This window comes from Phyllosticta capitalensis (genome assembly GCF_038381095.1).
Source record: "Phyllosticta capitalensis strain CBS 128856 chromosome Unknown BKA78scaffold_5, whole genome shotgun sequence".
NCBI lineage: Eukaryota > Fungi > Ascomycota > Dothideomycetes > Botryosphaeriales > Phyllostictaceae > Phyllosticta > Phyllosticta capitalensis.
The window spans coordinates 285,299-302,261 of NW_027117443.1; the positions used below are offsets into that span (position 1 = coordinate 285,299).

The 16,963-nt window shown below is 55.5% G+C and overlaps 6 protein-coding genes across 6 annotated transcripts; 2 read left to right on the plus strand and 4 right to left on the minus strand.

Annotated features, from left to right (window-relative positions):
- Window positions 1-360, minus strand: BKA78DRAFT_295268 (uncharacterized protein; the record flags this gene model as incomplete). Its single annotated transcript, XM_066886464.1, has 1 exon — window positions 1-360. One exon carries the CDS (start codon window positions 358-360, stop codon window positions 1-3), a length of 360 nt encoding a protein of 119 aa, XP_066743966.1.
- Window positions 361-2,930: 2,570 nt separating this feature from the next.
- BKA78DRAFT_250856 (armadillo-type protein) lies at window positions 2,931-9,361 on the minus strand (the record flags this gene model as incomplete). Its single annotated transcript, XM_066884610.1, has 4 exons — window positions 2,931-3,931; window positions 3,984-4,575; window positions 4,625-6,460; window positions 6,512-9,361. 4 exons carry the CDS (start codon window positions 9,359-9,361, stop codon window positions 2,931-2,933), a joined length of 6,279 nt encoding a protein of 2,092 aa, XP_066743967.1.
- A 231-nt stretch (window positions 9,362-9,592) lies between these two features.
- BKA78DRAFT_313359 (transcriptional regulator TACO1-like protein) lies at window positions 9,593-10,577 on the plus strand. The gene is made up of 2 exons (XM_066888372.1): window positions 9,593-9,835; window positions 9,888-10,577. Exons 1-2 carry the CDS (start codon window positions 9,625-9,627, stop codon window positions 10,571-10,573), a joined length of 897 nt encoding a protein of 298 aa, XP_066743968.1. The 5' UTR covers window positions 9,593-9,624; the 3' UTR covers window positions 10,574-10,577.
- On the minus strand, window positions 10,578-11,273 carry BKA78DRAFT_313360 (uncharacterized protein). The gene is made up of 2 exons (XM_066888373.1): window positions 11,142-11,273; window positions 10,578-11,080 (listed from the first exon to the last, which is right to left on the minus strand). Exons 1-2 carry the CDS (start codon window positions 11,169-11,171, stop codon window positions 10,724-10,726), a joined length of 387 nt encoding a protein of 128 aa, XP_066743969.1. The 5' UTR covers window positions 11,172-11,273; the 3' UTR covers window positions 10,578-10,723.
- A 140-nt stretch (window positions 11,274-11,413) lies between these two features.
- BKA78DRAFT_379498 (ClpP/crotonase-like domain-containing protein) lies at window positions 11,414-12,833 on the plus strand. The gene is made up of 2 exons (XM_066892941.1): window positions 11,414-11,834; window positions 11,893-12,833. The coding sequence occupies exons 1-2, from the start codon at window positions 11,635-11,637 to the stop codon at window positions 12,515-12,517; spliced, it is 825 nt and encodes a 274-aa protein (XP_066743970.1). The 5' UTR covers window positions 11,414-11,634; the 3' UTR covers window positions 12,518-12,833.
- On the minus strand, window positions 12,819-16,228 carry BKA78DRAFT_379499 (uncharacterized protein; the record flags this gene model as incomplete). Its single annotated transcript, XM_066892942.1, has 4 exons — window positions 12,819-14,195; window positions 14,297-15,004; window positions 15,129-15,245; window positions 15,293-16,228. The coding sequence occupies 4 exons, from the start codon at window positions 16,226-16,228 to the stop codon at window positions 13,152-13,154; spliced, it is 2,805 nt and encodes a 934-aa protein (XP_066743971.1). The 3' UTR covers window positions 12,819-13,151.
- Between the last annotated feature and the right edge of the window lie 735 nt (window positions 16,229-16,963).

The following is a 16,963-nucleotide window of genomic DNA, read 5'->3' on the forward strand; positions in this document are numbered from 1 at the left end:
TTACTCCTTCCTTGTGCTCTTTCTTATGCTTTTGTTGGTGTAATGGAATTTGAGGTTGTTTTCCCTGCAACTAGAGCAGCTCGGAAGGGCAAAGTCACGAGTCAAGTGCTCTCCTGACTCTACACATGCATCGCATCTTGTTTGTTTAGAGCTGTTGTAGCGTGGATGGCCGTAGTTATGTAATGCCTTCCAATTGAGCCTTGCCAGTAGTGTGAGGGATTCTGAGCGTTCACGAGACGAATGATCCGTGGCGTCTTCTCCGCTGTCCTCTAAGTAGACACGAGATCGCGCAATGACTTGATGCTCTGAGTGTTTCCCGAAAGGGTCACTATGCGCGATCAAGCCGAGGCCAACAACCATTGCGATTTTTGAACCGTCGCGAGATTCGTCCTCGCTGTTTGACAAGGCAATTAGATTTCTGACCCCGTCTATTCAGATTTCTGACCCCGTCTTTTCAGATTTCTGGCCCCGCCTCCATACTGCTAAGGGCGCAACTGCTTGCGCGACCGACTGCCTCAAGGCTAACTGCCTACCTGATGATGGATTGCGCGAGTTGGTTGCTGCGCGACTGGCTGCGCGACTGGCTGCGCGACTAACTGGTTGCGCGACTGACTGCCTACCTGATGACTGACTGCTTGACTGACTGCTTGACTGACTGCTTGACTGACTGCTTGACTAACCGCTCGACTGACCGCTCGACTCACTGCTCGACTCACTGCTCGACTGACTGCTCAACTGACTACTTAACTGACTGCTCGACTGACTGCTTGACTGACTATGCGCTGGATAACACGCTGGACGACGCGCTGGAAAAAGGGCACCTTAAAAGGCGGGGTCAGAAATCTGAAAAGACGGGGTCAGAAATCTCAATAGGCGGGGTCAGAAATCCAAACGCCTTTGACAAAGCCTGCAATTGGTCGACTTCTAATCCAGGGTGGTGGGATTGAAATTTTTTCTCCGCGTGTATTGAAGGAGATATCCATTCGAATTTGGCTGGTTGGGTCAGGAGTCGAAAATGCAGGTTACCGGCGCGTGTTAAGATGTGATTGAGGGAGCGATGCGCTACTTGGCTTTCGTCGTCTCCGAAATTTCTTAGAGGCCATGGAGATAATTTGTTTATGAAGCGATCGCTCAGATCATTATAGATGCATTTTAGCGCCTCCTCGTTGCTGGTCCTTGGGGCAAGAACTTCGTGCAGCCGAGAGTCCGCGGTCCAAGCGTTGCTGGAATCCGGGAATTGAAGCCGAAAAATACTTGCGGTATGAGTGTGCTTTATGGCTGTAATCTAGTCCTTGGTCATTCCTCAATTCTCTTCCTCAAGGATTTCTTACTTACTTACCAATTCACGACGCAGAATCAAATCCATTGTCTCTGCAAATCGTGTGCCTTTGAAGTGGAACAGAGGATCTTGCTAGATTTCAACGCGAACGAATTCGGACAGGAAAGCAGCAAGCATAAGGAACTGTTGCTTCTGTGCGCTAAGAGCTTGGGGGGACAGAAAGATTCGTAGAAAGAAACCGTCCAAGATCTCGCTCGGCAGCCGGTCTCTGCTATTATTAATGTAGGTCTTTGACCATGTTCTAATCAACCCCTAGATTTTTTGCACTTCCCGCTTGATGTTCTAGCTGTCCTCAGCAGCCCAATTTGTGTCTTCGTCCCCTAAGGCCGAACGCTAGACCAGGGCAATTTGGCACTAATCCAGCTCTTCTTGTTGCGCTCTCATTTTTTTCCAACGCCTTTGTGCGCTCTGCTTCATGTTTCTCGTAAGTCTTGAGCAAGTCGCAACTCTTCTTCAAGAAAATAATAGCGCCCTTTAGCTCCAAAGTCCGTGTGTCGCTTCGGTCTCTCATAGACTGTTCTTGCTGCGACAGGTCATTATTTTCGATGCCCGAGCTAGACGGCACTCTTACAGACGCTTTCGGAGTATTCTGCGGTGCGCTTTTGGAAGGATTGTCGATTCCAGTGGTTGAGGATGGGTCTTCGTTTTTGCGAGACCTGGTGACGATTCTTCATTGCGCTGGCTGTGATGATTCCGGCATAGGTAATTTAGCATCTAGTCGCTCGGTTGTGGATGAGAGATGTAGGATTACGGATACATTGCCAATTATTGCGGGCCTTTAAAACTAGCACTAAGACAGACTTCTCTATCGGTTCTCGAAGTTCCCAATACCTTGGATAATCACGGAACACCAGCAACAAGAGTTTTGCTTGACTCCGATTCATCTGACTTGCGCGAAGACGCTCATGCTGGGGTCGTGACTGTTTCCAAACGGCAACTTCGGGGAATCATGAATCACGTAGAGACGCGCAATTTGGTCGATAAAACCTTCTTTCCAAGACGTTTTGTAAAACCTCTGTATTGTTACATTCTCTACAGCGCGATACCAAAACAGCATCCCATTACAACGACAAGAATTCTGCGCTTTACATTTACCTTGCCGTCAAGGAAGTCGATGCTTGATTCGCCGGCAGAAGTTGTCGCTTAAAGCACTGCTCAACTCACTGATCAATGAACCCCTTAATTTACAGCTCTATTCGCTGTTTCGCTATTCAACCTGTTCCACTTCTTGCCATCTTCGTTCATGGGTAGGGAGGCACGTGAGTGTCACGTGTAGTCAGCTGATACATGCGTTCCGGTAATACTAGACGGAGAGACCATTCTGCTTAGAACAGGCAAATGAAGTATTGCAAGTTGCCTACGCGCAAAAGAAACACTATCGACCTTTGAATCACAGAAACAGCAAAAATCACTTGCTGAAAAGGAAATGTTGGCATTGCGGCTCCGCGGGCCTCCCGAAGATAGGTAGCCAAGCAAAGCCCCATCACCTGACCAACAACAACAGGATCTGATTTTTCCCACGACGTATGTACATACAAATCCTCCACCCTACAATATACACAAACCACCCACCCTCCGTTTACCATCCAACTCATGCCGCAAAATCCATCTTGAGCTCGATAGTCGGCTGACCCACCCTGACATCCTCCTCGCTCCCCGCCCCCTCCTCTCTCGCCTTGGCGCTCTGCCCGCTGCGCACAACCTCCTCCATGAAGGCGCGGACGTCGGGCTGCAGGCCCGTAACGACGCCGCGGAAGGCCGTGCCGTCGATGCCCGCGAGCTCGACAAGCCGGTCCGCCGTCTCGCGCCAGACGGGGCTGCCCTCGCTCTTGGCCCGCGCGAGGAGCGACGGCAGGACGAGCGCCACGGCCGAGGGGATGCTGGGCGGTGGGAGCGTCGATGGGAGGAGTGTGAGGGAGTGCGCGACGAGGGTGCGCGATTCGTCGAGACCTTCCAGAGCGGTTGGGTGGGTGAGGAACGGGATGAGGTGGGGGAGGAGGAGCTTGGAGAGGGCCGTGGCCGTTGCGGCTGCTTCGCTGTGATCGGGTGATTTTGCGGCGTCGCCGCCAGCGCTCCTTTTGGGGAGGAGCAGGAGCGAGCGGCAGCAGTTGGCGGCGACTTTGCTTGTGACGCGGTTGCCGAGACAATCAACAAGCTCGTCGATAAAGCGCGCGAGGAGCGGGTCGGAGGGATCGAGTACATTGGCGGCCGAAGACAAAAGAATCGTGCTCGCCAGGACGGTATTCTTCTCACACTGTGGTGCGGCTTCAAACTCGCGCTTCTGTGCGTTCTTGACAATCAGCAAGAAGCGGTCGAGTGTACTACGCAGCTGAGCCTGTGTCTCTTCTTGCATCGGGTGGTCCGGATTGTATGAGGCTGATAGACTGGCCACGAATCGGCGGAAGATTGGCAAAACTTGAGGGACGACAAGTGATTGCGTCGAGGGAGTGGATAGGATGGTGACAAAGATCTGGAGAAGACAGGCGTGCAAGTCGGTCCGGATGATGGAGGGAAATACGCCCGCAGCATCAACGAGAGCAGCTAGTGCGTGGTTGATGAGGGTAGTGGACTCGTCAGTGAGAGAATGGCGGGCTACGAACATGATTAGTCCCTCTTAAGTTCCAAAGCAGAATGTCGGACGTACCTTGTGTGTTGTTGTCGCCTATTCCCGGTACCAAACCCGCGAGCACAAGGACGATGATGCGTGTCAGCTCAAAGAGCTGTTCAATGTCATCCGACAGCGTCTCCTCGCCATTCGGAGCAGGCCCTCTCTGCGCACTCGGGTGACCCATGCACAAGTTCCGCGCAATCTCAACAATGACTTCCTGTACCTCCAGACCTTCTGTAAGGACAAGGCGGTCCAGCATATCCATCGTCTCTGAAAACACAACTTCTTGGTAGATTGCATGGCCAGAGACGCTGGGCTTTAGAATGTTCTTTAGTGCTCTCAAAATTTCGAGCGTCTGTGCACTCTGTGTCTTGGTATCACTGGACGACGGCCGGCCGCTGGTCACCAACGCTTCAAACGCAAGGCCGAACAAGACGAAGAAAAAGGCTACGGGCTCATCACGGTAGTTGATGTCGGCAGCCGGCTTCTTGACTGGAGCAGCACTTGATCCCTCTTCATCGTCTCCGACTTCGGTCTTGCCGTCCAGCGCGTCGAAAACAAACTCCGAGTCCTCATCGATGAGGCTGGCAATGGCGTCGACGAGGTTGAGCCACGAGTCTTGGTAAAACTATATCAAGGTTAGTACTCCGAGTTAAAGCAATCCAGAAGCGTCTTACCTTCAACAGCGTCTCCCGATTCAGCGCTGCGTAAATCGTATCCAAGCTGCCGCTCAGGCTTCCCGTGACTGCACCACTGGCCTGAACATCAGGCTCAAAGCGTAGTCTTGCAAACTCCCTCAAGCTGCTCAGCCAGAACGGCGTCAGCTTCGCAACATATGGCTTGACTACGTCGACCAGGTAACGCTGCTCTTTGCTGGCAATCTGCAATTCTGCCCAAGCCGAAAACACGGCCATCTTGACCATGACCTGCGCGTTGCTGCTCAGACCCTTCAAATCACCAATGCTAGCTGTCTCAGCATCAGACGAGAAGTTTTCTAGCGCTTGGACGAGCAGTTTGAGGATGCGGCCCATGCGTTCCACATCGGTCACAATACCCGTTGATATAAAGGTTGCGCAGACGGAGACGGCTTCGGCAGCAAGTTCAGGGCTGGAGTCCGCCGCAAACGCAGGCGTAAGTGCCGATCCAATCTGCGCCTGGTATTGCTCAAGCAGAGGCGCTTCGGGGAAATCGGGGTCAGGCGTCTTGCCAAAAGTTTTGAGCACTTGATCAACGATGCGCAGACCACGAAGACGCAGCTGAGCCACACCAGCAGTGGACGCCGTGAAGCCGATACGCACGATGTCCGCAATGCGTGTTTGAAGTGCTTGTTGCGGCGCAATGTCGTCGCCGTGGATAGCCGCTTCGTGTCCAACAATGTTGAGGAGTTCGGACAGGAGGTCCATGGCGAAGCTCCGGACTTGCCAATTAAGCAGCTCCTGTGTGGAGCTACCAACGGCAGCCGAGTCTTCCTCTTTTGTGCCAGCAGCCGCCGCGAAGCCAGCGACCTCATCATCCTGTAGCTCTGGCACCCCGCTTGTGGCGACTGCCTTGGGCTTCGCCGGAGTCTTGGGATCTCTGCTTTCCTCTGCCCGACGGATCGTCTTCGTCAAAACAGAGTTGCAACGCTGCACCCAGTCCTCAGTATGGGAGAGGGCAGTCTGGTGTAGCCAGTTGCGCATCATGGAATGGATGACGTCTAGGTCAGGGTTCTGGTTGAGAATGAGCCAGATGGTATCTTCTAGACCTGGGTTGGCGGTGCGAATAATCTCTTCGGCGTTTCGGCGCATCAAGTTGTGTAAACCGTCAATTGCCATGTCCCTGATGAGCGAAGAGGAGGAATCCAAGTCCCGTTGTAGGCGATTGACATAGGCGCCAAACTCCATATGCCCAGGCGCGTAAAGTGACAAGTGTTCTTCACACCTTAGTCCCTCCACAAACACCAAGAGCTCCTCCTCGGATTGGAATTGAGTGATGAGAGCCATGATGAGATCGCGCGCCTTCGATAGATCTTGCAAGTCAGGTCCGAGAACATTGATGATACTGTCGACGCATCGTGCTAGAACTGCAGGTGTAGGAAGATCCGTCTCGATGTTGGAGGATGCGAGAGACGCGACTTGCTCGTTGTGCGTCTCCGACACATATAGCTGCGCTATCATGCCCAGGGTACTGGTGACAAAGCCCGAGAAGCTGAGACCGGCGGAGTCTGCGACTCTTGACAGACTGTCCAAAGCCCAAAAGTGGACCGACGGATGCGGATCACTCGCCAGAGACATGAGAATTCCAAGAATGCTCTTGAGGTGGAAGCCGGCGGCCATGCCACCTAGTTGAGAGTGAATGGCTCCGAGAGACACGGCACACCCGGCACGAACATTCGGGTTTCTGTTGGCTACAATCGTGTCGATGAGGTAGTTGATCTCGCTTGTGGTGAAAGTGTTGCCCGAGCTGCTGCTCAGTCGCCCCAAAGCCTCACCGGCAATGTGACGGACGTATTGGTCGGAATCTATAATGAACGACTTGGAAGTGTTAGTCTTCACTAGGCAATGAAAACCATAATGGTCACTCACATGAAGGAGCTCCTGCAGAGCTTTTTCTACAGCCGCGCTCTTCAAATCACCCGGTGGGCTCGACGTCTCCTTGTTCGCAACCTTGAGCGCACCCAGGAGCGCCGTAGCGATGTTGACCGTCATGGCCGCTTTTCTAGCTGGGTCTCGCACCAATGTGCCCGCCGACAAGAAAGATTGAATCTGTTCCAGCAAGCTCTCCTGAACCTTGGGTGTCTGCAGTGGCAGCAAAATCGCAAACAGACTCAAGGCAGCGTTCACAACCTCGGTGGCGGGTGGGTCGGGAAGCTCGTCCATGTCCACGTTGCCATCTCTGCGAATATAGAGCGATATCGAGTCGTGCTCGGTGGCGTTGCAGACGGGCGAGAGAAGGACAGAGTCCGCGGCATACTCAGGTCCTGGCTTTGAAGTCCAGTGCCTGTTTCCCTTGTCGCCAACTTCTCCAGCCAGGGGTTTAACGTCGAACCCTCGAACCAGACCCGTAACGCCGAATCCAGAATTGTCGCCGACTTCCCATATGCTCTCGAATGTGCTGGCGGAGCTGGCAATGCTGGCACTGAGGCTGTTCGTGGGCAAGCCGTAGTTGTCTGGGTCGGCAAAGCTTGTGACGGCTAGCGGGAGGAGGTTCGTCTGAAGAAGCATCTCAGAACTGCCCGCAGGACTGAGATTCACCAGCTTGGTATAGCACTGCAGCACGCGGCGGCGGACCATGAGATCGAGATCATGGAGTTGCAGAGCTGGAGAAAGACGCTGTTGCATTTCCTCTGTCGTCTTCTTGGCCGGCAATGAATTCAGGAATAGAGTTGTGTTCTGGAGCATCGCTGCGAGACGCTTGGTCACATCGGCCGTCAACAAGCGGCTGTTGAACTCCAAAAACGTCAACACAGAGCCAAGAGCGCACTCGCGCACATGCGTCAGAAATGAGAGATCAAGAAGATTGCGTGAGACGATGCTGTCCTTGTTCAGCGGCTTGGGAAGAGCATTCTTCCAGAGCAGGAGCAGTTGGGAAAGGTGAATCTTGACAAAGTTGGGTCCTAGGGTCATGAGGCCGCCAATCAGGATCCAGGCCACTTGAATCTGGGTGCTGGAGATTCTGAGGTCGGAGCCGCTACTACTCTTGAGAAGGGTCGTGGCTTGTTGCAAAACCCTCGAGTTGACGTCGACGGAGCCGTAAAGAGGCTGTGATGACGTTGTGCTTAGCACCGCGGACAGACCGTTTGACAGACCGACGCATTTTCGCGGTGATGGTCTCGGGCCCGTGAGCTGACCCAACTCTCTATTGACGCTGTTCATACAGATTGTGACTGCAGGGATCAACTGCTGTGGACATGCGACGACAAAGGCACGTAAGCACGAGGACGTGTGGACTTGGACAGTGTAACTTGGATGCTGCAGCACACCAATCAGGGCATCTCTACACATGTCGGCAACGGAGTTGACCGCAGAGCCCAAACTCTTCATGAGAGAAGTAAGGGCGGTCAGAGTACCCGTGAGTACCTGCTTACTCGGCTCCGGACGCTCCTTTAGCGTTTGGGGATAGTCCTTTAGTATCTCGTTTACGAGAAACCTGACAGCATTGAGTTGGCCTGTCTCGCCCAGAATTTGGCGGCCGACGACCTCCTCTAAGACCAGACGGACGAATTTGCGGGTGATGAGCTGGCGGTAGCGGTTGTTGGCGATGGTCTGCGCACTGAGGAGCTCAAGAAACAAGTGTTTGGCAATTTCGCCATACTTGGTCTCGATCACACCCTTGGGAAGGCCCTTGACGATTTTTATATAGCATACCGCTATACCAGTCCTCGTCCGATTACTTGTGGTGCTCTTGCAGTACTGTGTGCTCAGCTGCTTGAGCAAATCCGCAAGTGAAAAAACTAGTTGAGTGACAGGTTTGCTCGGCGCCGGACTTCCTGGCCTCTCAGCCATTTCATCTTCAGCATCGCCAATTGGCATACTCTGTCTCTTTGACTTTTTCGGTTTTTTGACCTTGGGTATAGCATCTCGCAGCGGATGCTCCGAATAGCTCTTGACCAATGCCGATGCCAAGGTGCTGGCAGCGGCATGTCGGACCGTAGGACTTGAATTGTCAATCGCCTTCCAAACGACACCAGCCAACTTCTCAAAGTCGCCCGAGTTGTCAAAGTGCGTCGTGGCGCACACGAGCTGCTCCAAGCACCATGCAGCGCTAGCTTGTACGCTTGCACTGCGATCCGAGCTAGCCGCCGTACGCGCCTGTTTCCAAATATCTCTTGCGACGACTTCATCCAGCAATTTTGCGACCCCCTTGACGACCCGGCCTAGTGCCCTGAACACGCTGCTGCGGTACCCCGTGTGGTTTTGCGCCGCCTTGACTTGCTTCAGGATTACCTGCGCAGCAAGACCAGAGGGCCCGATTGCGCTATCTCCCGCAGATTCGAAGACGGCACCTAGGCAATGTACAGCCGCATGTCGTGTCTTGAGCTCTTTGTCCGTCTTGCCGCTCGTGTTGAGAATGTTGACCAGCTCGTTGATTGTCTCGAAGAGCAGCTTGCGGTCGCCCTTTGCAAATACGTCGCCTAGTGCGCGGCCGACATTGGCGCGTATGACGCGGGTAGGAGCGGGAGAGGAGAGCATGATGACTTTGAAGGCCTCCTTCTTGATGTACACCTGGTGCGCAGAAGCGCCATCATGATCGAGGCGGGAGGTGAGTCGCGCAAGGTCGGTAGTAAATGTGAGCAGGTAAAGCTCCTGTTGCTCGGACGGTAGCGCGTGTAGCTTGGTGACATCGAGGTCGGTATTTGTTGAGGCGGAGGCGTTGACGCTCGCGGTGCTGGTCGAAGGCGGAGGGGCTGGCCCCGGGGAGTCGGTCGAAGCCATTGCTAAAGAACGAGGGTAGGGTTTGCGTGTAATGCGTTACTTCGGGTATCTCATGAGGCAGGTCGATGGGCGCAAAGTGAGAGAATGCCGTTGAAGGCGCTGCAGCGAGCGACGTTGTGGTTTGGGTGTAGGAGTTGCGGTCTGGGTGGCACCTCCGCGCTCGGGGAATCGATGTGACCTCCGACCGTTGCGCCAATCACTGCCCAAGAAGATCTTCAAGCAGCAGTTGCAACTCCCTCCACAAAAAACTCCAGCTCGTCGCCATGTCAATTCCCACCCCACGACTGCTACTGAGAAGCTTCAGCGCGAGCAGCAATGTCTGCCGCACGTGCCAGAGGGGTCTTGCGATGTCGTCGCGGCTGCAATCTGGACACAACAAATGGTCAACCGTCAAGCACGACAAGGCCAAAAAGGACGCGCAAATGACCAAGCAGCGCTCATCCAACTCGCACGCAATCTCGCTGGCTGTTAAATGTGAGCAATTGGATTGCTTAGTTTCGTTTGGTCACCGCTAACACTACTCCAGTGGGCGGCCCTGACCCCAACTTGAATCCGCGCCTCGCCCTAGCCATTCAAAGCGCTAAAAAGGCATCCATCCCCAAAAACATCATCGAACAAGCCATCCAGCGAGGTCAGGGTGTTTCTGCATCTGGGGCCGCCCTCGAGCCTGTCACACTGGAAGCCATGATGCCCGGATCCGTCGCCGTCATGATCGACTGCGAAGCCGAGTCGAGAAATCGCACTTTGAACGACATGCGCAACGTCATAAAGAAGGGCGGCGGCAGCACGTCCTCTGTCAGCTTCATGTTTACGAGAAAGGGCCGGATAGAATATAAGGCAAAGGAGGGCGTAGACTCGGAACAGGTGCTGGAAGCTGCTCTCGAAGCTGGAGCGTTGGACGTAGAAGACGGCGAGGACGGGACAGCAGTGATCTTTGCTGAGCCGTCCGAGACAAAAGCGGTCGCCGAAAAGGTCGCCCAAGCCATCGGTCTGGAGATTGACCAGATGGACATCCTCTGGGTGCCGAATGAGGACACGATGGTTGCGCTTTCCAAAGACCTAGAAGCAGAAGAGTTGGGCAAGTTTGTCGACCATCTCAAGGAGGTGGCACCAGTGCTGGGCGTGCAAGCCGTCTACTGGAATTGTACGCAAGGTGGAGTAAGCGATGCGGCATGGGAGGACCTAATGGACAAGGTAAAGGATTTCCAATAGACGTAGATGAGTGTAGAGTGTTGTATAGCATATAAATGGAATAGCCAAGAGGCTGGTTGTCGGATATCAGGTTGAAACTCCCGCTCCATGCTCCCCAAACGCCAATGATGCAAGCTCTGCCTTTGTTCTCGATCTTTTTGCTTCCTCCAATCACTCCTTCTTTGGCCATACACCGTTGAACCACCCACTGTTGGACTGTTTCTGTGCTTCGGCGGCCTCGGCGGCCTGGGACTGTCGCAACCGTTGCAAATCGGCCATGGCCTTCTCGAAGTCTTCGTGCGCCTTCTTTGCCTCCTCGGTCTGTCCCTCGCCAGCCAATCTGTTTTCGCGCATCGCCAAACGACGCGCCTTCATGCGCGCCAACTCGGACTGTATCTCGTCCTTCTCGAAGGGGATCTTGTGGGTTTGGTTGTCCTTGGGCCAGAAGTCGGGCACGCTGAATCGCTCTTCGAGGTTGGTGCCGAAATACCACATGTAACCAATAGGGAAGAGGATGTAGAGGCCGAACTGGGGGAAAGCGTCAGCTTGGGCGCGGCGCAAATTGTGGAGTTCGGCCGTAAAGATTTACTTTGAAGACTTCAAGGTTTGGGCCGGCCATTTTGTTCGTGGGTGGCGCCGGCGACGAGACGGTTCAAGGTGATTGCAGTCCTGGTGGGTAATGTCGAGAATGTTTTCGGAGCAGCGAATGCGATGGTCTCGAATGATGGAACAGAAGCGGCATGATTCGGCAGTGACTTGCAGTTTGGCAGAAAGACTGACCGCCGGAGCTGCAAGAACGGCTGATCCGGGTCAAGATAAGATAACCTTATTTTGGCGTCAGGGCAGTCGGCTGCAACCAGAACCTCGGCTCTCCACGACAAGTCGCCCAGGGATTCGTGATCACCGCGGTCCACGGCCAATTCACTCTCACCCTACGTGCGGTGTCGTCGGCACCTCCGCTTTGATCTTCTCTCAATACATATACGGCTTTTATCTTTAATGCGTGTTTGTCCTGATTGAGATACCCCTTCAGTTTTACAGCTACACCTCACCAAGCTCTCACATCAAGCTTCATACCCAATATGGCATCTGTTAACCCAGAAGAGGCCGTCACCCTCGAGGTGCGCGGTAAAGTCGCCATCATCACGCTCAATCAGCCAAAGAAGCTCAATGCCATGAACCAAGACCTCTACTTTCGCATGGCCCAGCTGCTGAACGAGATCGCTAAACGCGATGACGTCTTTGTGACACTTCTCGCCGGCACAGGGCGCTTTTTCTCTGCGTGAGCGCTCCCGCACCATTTCCCGCTGACAGCGAGCTAACACCTATTGTCTTTGCAGTGGTGCCGACGTTTCCATCTCACGCGAACCGCCCGAGGCCGAGGCCTCTCCTGAGCGCTACTATCTCAAAGGCTTCGTGGCCAACAATCTCTTCGTCACCCGCGCCTTCTACACGCACCCAAAGATCTTGGTGACGGCGCTCAACGGACCCGTCGTCGGATTGACGGCCGCAATCGTTGCCTTTTCGGACTTCATCTACGCCGCTCCTCACGCCTTCTTCCTGACGCCCTTCTCGTCGCTCGGCCTCGTCGCCGAGGGCGGCGCCAGCCGCGCCGTCGTCCAGCGCATGGGCGTTTCCAAGGCTAAGGAAGCGCTCATCATGAGCAAGCGTATCACGGCGGAGGAAATGCTGGCGACTGGCTTCGTCAACAAGATCATCGACGCTGGCGGCGACAGCAACAAGTTCCGCGACTTGGTCCTCGCCGAGATCGACGACCGTCTCGGCCCGCATCTGGTCCCGGACAGCTTGACAAAAATCAAGGCACTCCTGCAAAAGCATGAGAAGGACATCCTGGACTTGCAGAATGTTGAAGAGGTGTTTGGAGGCTTGGAGAGGTTCAAGGCGGGTATTCCACAGGCGGAGTTTTCAAAGATTGCGAGTGGCGCCAAGAGGCACAAACTCTAGAGATATTGGAAGGATGCGGTGAGTAGCTGTTTGGATGCCAGGCCAACCGATATTCCGAGTCTCCGAAATGGCGTTTACATGTAAAGATCAATCTCGGGCCATAAGTGCCCATCGACCATATTAGATCACAATGCGGCACGACTGCTGCGAAGGGAGAATAACGAATCAAACGAGACCATCATAAACCCCCTACAGTTGACAGGGCACATCTTTGCGCCCAAGTCGTCTCTCATAGTACATGGGTTGAGCACAGTTCATATCCCAGGTTCTTCACGGAACTTGATACAAATGTATAACCAACCCTACCTACACAGAGCCCCTAGAACCAAATCATCAAGTTATCCCCCAGTCCACCTGAACACCTTCCTATCCTTGGTCCTATCCCACCTCACACTGGGGCATCAAGCGACCCATCCTTTCTCCGGCGATCCCCTCATAGCTTCTCGCAAGACGACAATTGTATTTCCTTTCTTTTTCTTCGCCCCGACAAACTTTCGTACAGCTGCTGTCACAATACCTTGTTCGCTTCATACACTCTTATACCATAGGTAACAATCGGTCGTCGCCATAGCCATAATCAGGACGCCGCGAATCTCACTCTCCAGTCTCGACTCATCAACCTCCCCATCCTCCCTCACTGCCCGTCCGTCGCCATCCCTCCCATGCCCAAATCACCAGCTACCACTGTCACACCAGGCGCCGCGCGCCGACCTCCACCCGCCGGCCTTCCCGTCCCACCAACCGGCCCTCCCACACCAACGCCAACACCGACGCCGCCATGGCTCTGGCTCTGAGCCTGCTGCGGCGGCCCTCCTCCCGCGCCCTGCCCCGCCGCCTGCTCGCCGCTCCCCGCACTCCGCATCCCCGGGGCCGCGTGCATGCCTCTACTGCGCGCCGGGTGCGCCGTGCGCATGCTCTTCCAGTCGTCGCCGCCGAAGCCAATAGTCCACAGCTGGTCGACCTGGCGGGCGAGGGTGGCCAGGCTGCTAGAGCTGGACGCGGCCGACGCGGCGACGGCGGACGCGAGCGTCGGCGTGCCGCTGAGCGTGCGCGGGCGGTTGGTTTGCGGGAGCGTGGACTGCGGCGGCGGTGCGGGATGCGACGAGGTGGATATGGGAGGCGAGTGGTGCCCGCGTTGCCCGGGGAGAGCGGGTTTGAGCGGCACGTTGGAGCGCGCGGACGACGAGGTGGAGAGGGAGCGTTGCAGTGAGGGGGGAGCGGATGGCGGCGCGGCGGACGACGCTGTCGACGTGCTGCCCGTCGACCCGGCCGTGTTGGTGTTCGATGGCAGAATCGGCGTCGCGACTGCATGCACAGAGGTTGCTGGTGACGTTGTCGAGCTCGCTGACCCGCCTGTTTCGCCTGTCGCCCCGCTTCCGGATGGTGTGCTTGTGGATACTGCGCCTGATGCTGCAGACAAGGCGGTACCCATGTGCCCGATGCAGGACCCGGGCCGCGGCACGGCGCCGAGTGTGGAGCTGAAGCGCGTGAAGGGCGCCGACGTGGTGTGGCGGCGGACGGCTTGCCGGATGCGCGTTACGAGCTCATTATCGCGCGGCGTCAGGGGCGCATACGAGGGGAGGGCGATGGTCGTCAGGTAGGATAGCATTACACGCGCGAGCTCGGTGCACATGTAGTAGCCAGAGACGGAGAAGATTGTGGGAGCGTGTGTTGCAACCTGAGTTTGATCAGCATGTTTAAAAAGGGGCTATTGGGTTTAAAAAGATCAGGGGGTAGAGCCACGGTGCACAGGGGGAATCAAGGGGGAGGGGGCGTTACCTCCGTAAACCCCGTTTTCGAAATTGACGAAAAAGCCTCAACAGCAGCATCTACCGCCTTGTACGTCCACGCTGGGCGATTCTGTGCGAAATTCCTGTTGCGGTTCACGCGCACTCGCGCATACTGATGCAGAATCTGGCACTCGGCCTTGGGCAAAGTCGGGCTGCCATGATCCCAGAGGTGTTCGACCGGGGCCCACCAAAGATCCGCCCAGAGAACAAGTGCGCCATCGAGGCTCTCGCGCAGACGAAACGCGCCCATGTCGCGCGCCTCCCACGCCGCGAGCGACGTGTAGTTGTTGCGCAGGCGATGCGCCGTGTTGAAGGTGTCGCAAATGACGGCGAGCAGGATCTGTTGTCCAAAGACGGTGGCCAGCTCGTAGTCGGTAAAGTGCGCCGTGTCGCGCGACAGGATGGCGTGGGCCGCGGCAGGAAAGTTTATTTCGGCCTTCTCGTGCAGCGACAGGTTGGCCACCTCGCGCCGCCAGTCTTCCTCGGTCGTCGCCTCCCACACCGTGTCCGGACATGGCAGCGTCATTTCGACTTTTTCGGCGGTTATGTTGAACTCTTCGTCGTAGTAGAATGTCTGCACGATGCTGCAGACGACAAAGGCGAAGGCGGTGCGCTTCATTTCTTCGCGCCGCCGCCACGCTGGCCAATTGTTGTAATCGAGCGGCAGGAAGTGGTCTTGAAGGAACTCCACTCGGTTCTAAAGGGATTGTCATTGTGCTGTTGCGCCATCCAAACTCGCAGAGCGAGTTGGGTGTTGTGACGGGACAAAGTTGAACACGTTTCAGAATGCGGCATCAGTAGATACCAGGACATTGGCTTACCTGTGCCATGTTATGGCGCTCACGCCGTGCCCAGCGCCGCATGTTGTCGTCTCCGTACCATATGCCGAACTCTATTAAGAGTATTCGTGCTTGAATATCGCGGAGTTGGGCAATGACCTTTGGGATGTTAGTGAGCCCGCTTCCACGTCAAAAGGGTCACCTACCGATTTAGTCCCTTCCTCCAACTCTTGAATTGCCAGCTTGTGAAGCTTTTCTGCCTTTGATCTGTATTGGTCCAACTCCATGGCGCCAGCCATAGCCATGGCGTAGTAGAGTGCTGAGTTCTGGGTCAGGCATTCCATTTCGCAAGTAACGTGGTGGAGGAACGGATGTCGCGGCAAGACTCCTCGTCTGTACGCGTTGACACAGCGCACCATATCTTGTGAGTTGAGTGGAAGTGTCACTGGCGCCGGCATCGCGGCGGCGGCAAAGTTGGCGTTGGGATTGTGGGCGAGGGCAAAAAAGGGAAGGACGTCAGCCGTCACGGCTGTCTCGAAGTTTGGCATGGCGTAGTCTTGCCATGACCTGACGTTGTACCCGTCAAAGGGTAACGTGTAGTCGGGCCAGTCGTCAAGGCCATAGCTCCATTCGTTGGCTAAGTTGAATGTGTCAAACGACTGGGCCGACAGTGGGTCCACTGGCATCCTCCCGCCGGCGCCATGGCCGTTGGACACTTGGACGCCCGGCAGGTTGGTCAGGATGTCTGTGGCCAAGGCCTCGGACTGGTGGAGAGGAGGGTGAGAAGCATCCGGGCTCGTGGCAGAGCCCTCTGCACTATCCTCTCCAGACCACGACGTGGCGCCCCCGGCTTGTTGTATGGGACCATGAGGGATTGGACCGCGGCGGGGCTTTCGACGGCGCTTCAGAGGATTTGGCTGATGGACGAGCTTGTGCCGCTGTAGGACGTCCTTGCGGTGGAAGCGCATGCCACAGCCATTGTGGTCACACAGGAAGCGTGGGAAGCCATGGCTGAGCTCGTGACGGCGAAGGTGGTCTTCGCGTTTGAACGAGTCGGAGCAGTGCCTGCACCGGTACCAGGCGGACTGCGAAGCCGAAAGCTGAGCGGCTTCGCTCCCACCTTGGGATTGTGGAGCTGGCATGGCTGATGACATAACGAGGGATTTCTGGCCGGCATGTAACCGCGGGGAAAGCAGACGAGGCGATGAACGGTGCCGTATCCATTCTCCTGGTTGCGACCCATCCTGCGACACGGACCCGCGGATGCTTATTCATGGCGGAGCTAATTCCTGCCGCTCGCACTCGGCGACGCGGCTCTTGCAGAGAGTGTTACCCTGCCATTGGAACAACGTCTGGACAAAGGGTGTTCAAGAAAAATATGGTTCTGGGGACGGACTCTTTATACCAGCCCCGTCGTGCTCCACTTGCCTCATAGGGCGTAAACGCCGCGTGGGCGCCGTGTGCAACCAAGCCTCAAGCACGGCTACCGCGGGGGGTCCAAAATCGGTCTTACGGACTCCAAGAGCCGCGTCCAACATGACACTCAGTCCAATCAAGACAAGTGTTCGTGCCAAGGGCCAGTCAGGTGGATGAGCGAAACGTCTGGTCGACTAACATCACCTCCGCCGTTGACACTTTCGCGTGGATATGCGCATGAAACGTCAAGCTTGAGACGAACTCGGCAAGCATGCCGCGAAGCCGGCTGCTGGGCTGTGGCTACGATGCGAGTGCTACTGATCGTCGACATGGTTTCTCCTTCGTCATTGGAGACGAATACGCCCAAGCTGAGGCCAACGCCCGCTGATCCAAGTTTTACAAAGCCGGATGTCGGTACCCAATGTCAGGATTCTGATTCGAAGGCCGGACGATCGCCATAT

Bases quoted from the DNA above. Each gene is read 5' to 3' on its own strand.
- BKA78DRAFT_313359 (XM_066888372.1), top strand. From the start codon at position 9,625: ATGTCAATTCCCACCCCACGACTGCTACTGAGAAGCTTCAGCGCGAGC. The intron at 9,836-9,887 runs GTGAGCAATTGG...ACACTACTCCAG, and splicing joins AATCTCGCTGGCTGTTAAAT to TGGGCGGCCCTGACCCCAAC.
- BKA78DRAFT_313360 (XM_066888373.1), bottom strand. From the start codon at position 11,171: ATGGCCGGCCCAAACCTTGAAGTCTTCAAA. The intron at 11,081-11,141 runs GTAAATCTTTAC...GCTTTCCCCCAG, and splicing joins CAAACCTTGAAGTCTTCAAA to TTCGGCCTCTACATCCTCTT.
- BKA78DRAFT_379498 (XM_066892941.1), top strand. From the start codon at position 11,635: ATGGCATCTGTTAACCCAGAAGAGGCCGTCACCCTCGAGGTGCGCGGT. The intron at 11,835-11,892 runs GTGAGCGCTCCC...TTGTCTTTGCAG, and splicing joins ACAGGGCGCTTTTTCTCTGC to TGGTGCCGACGTTTCCATCT.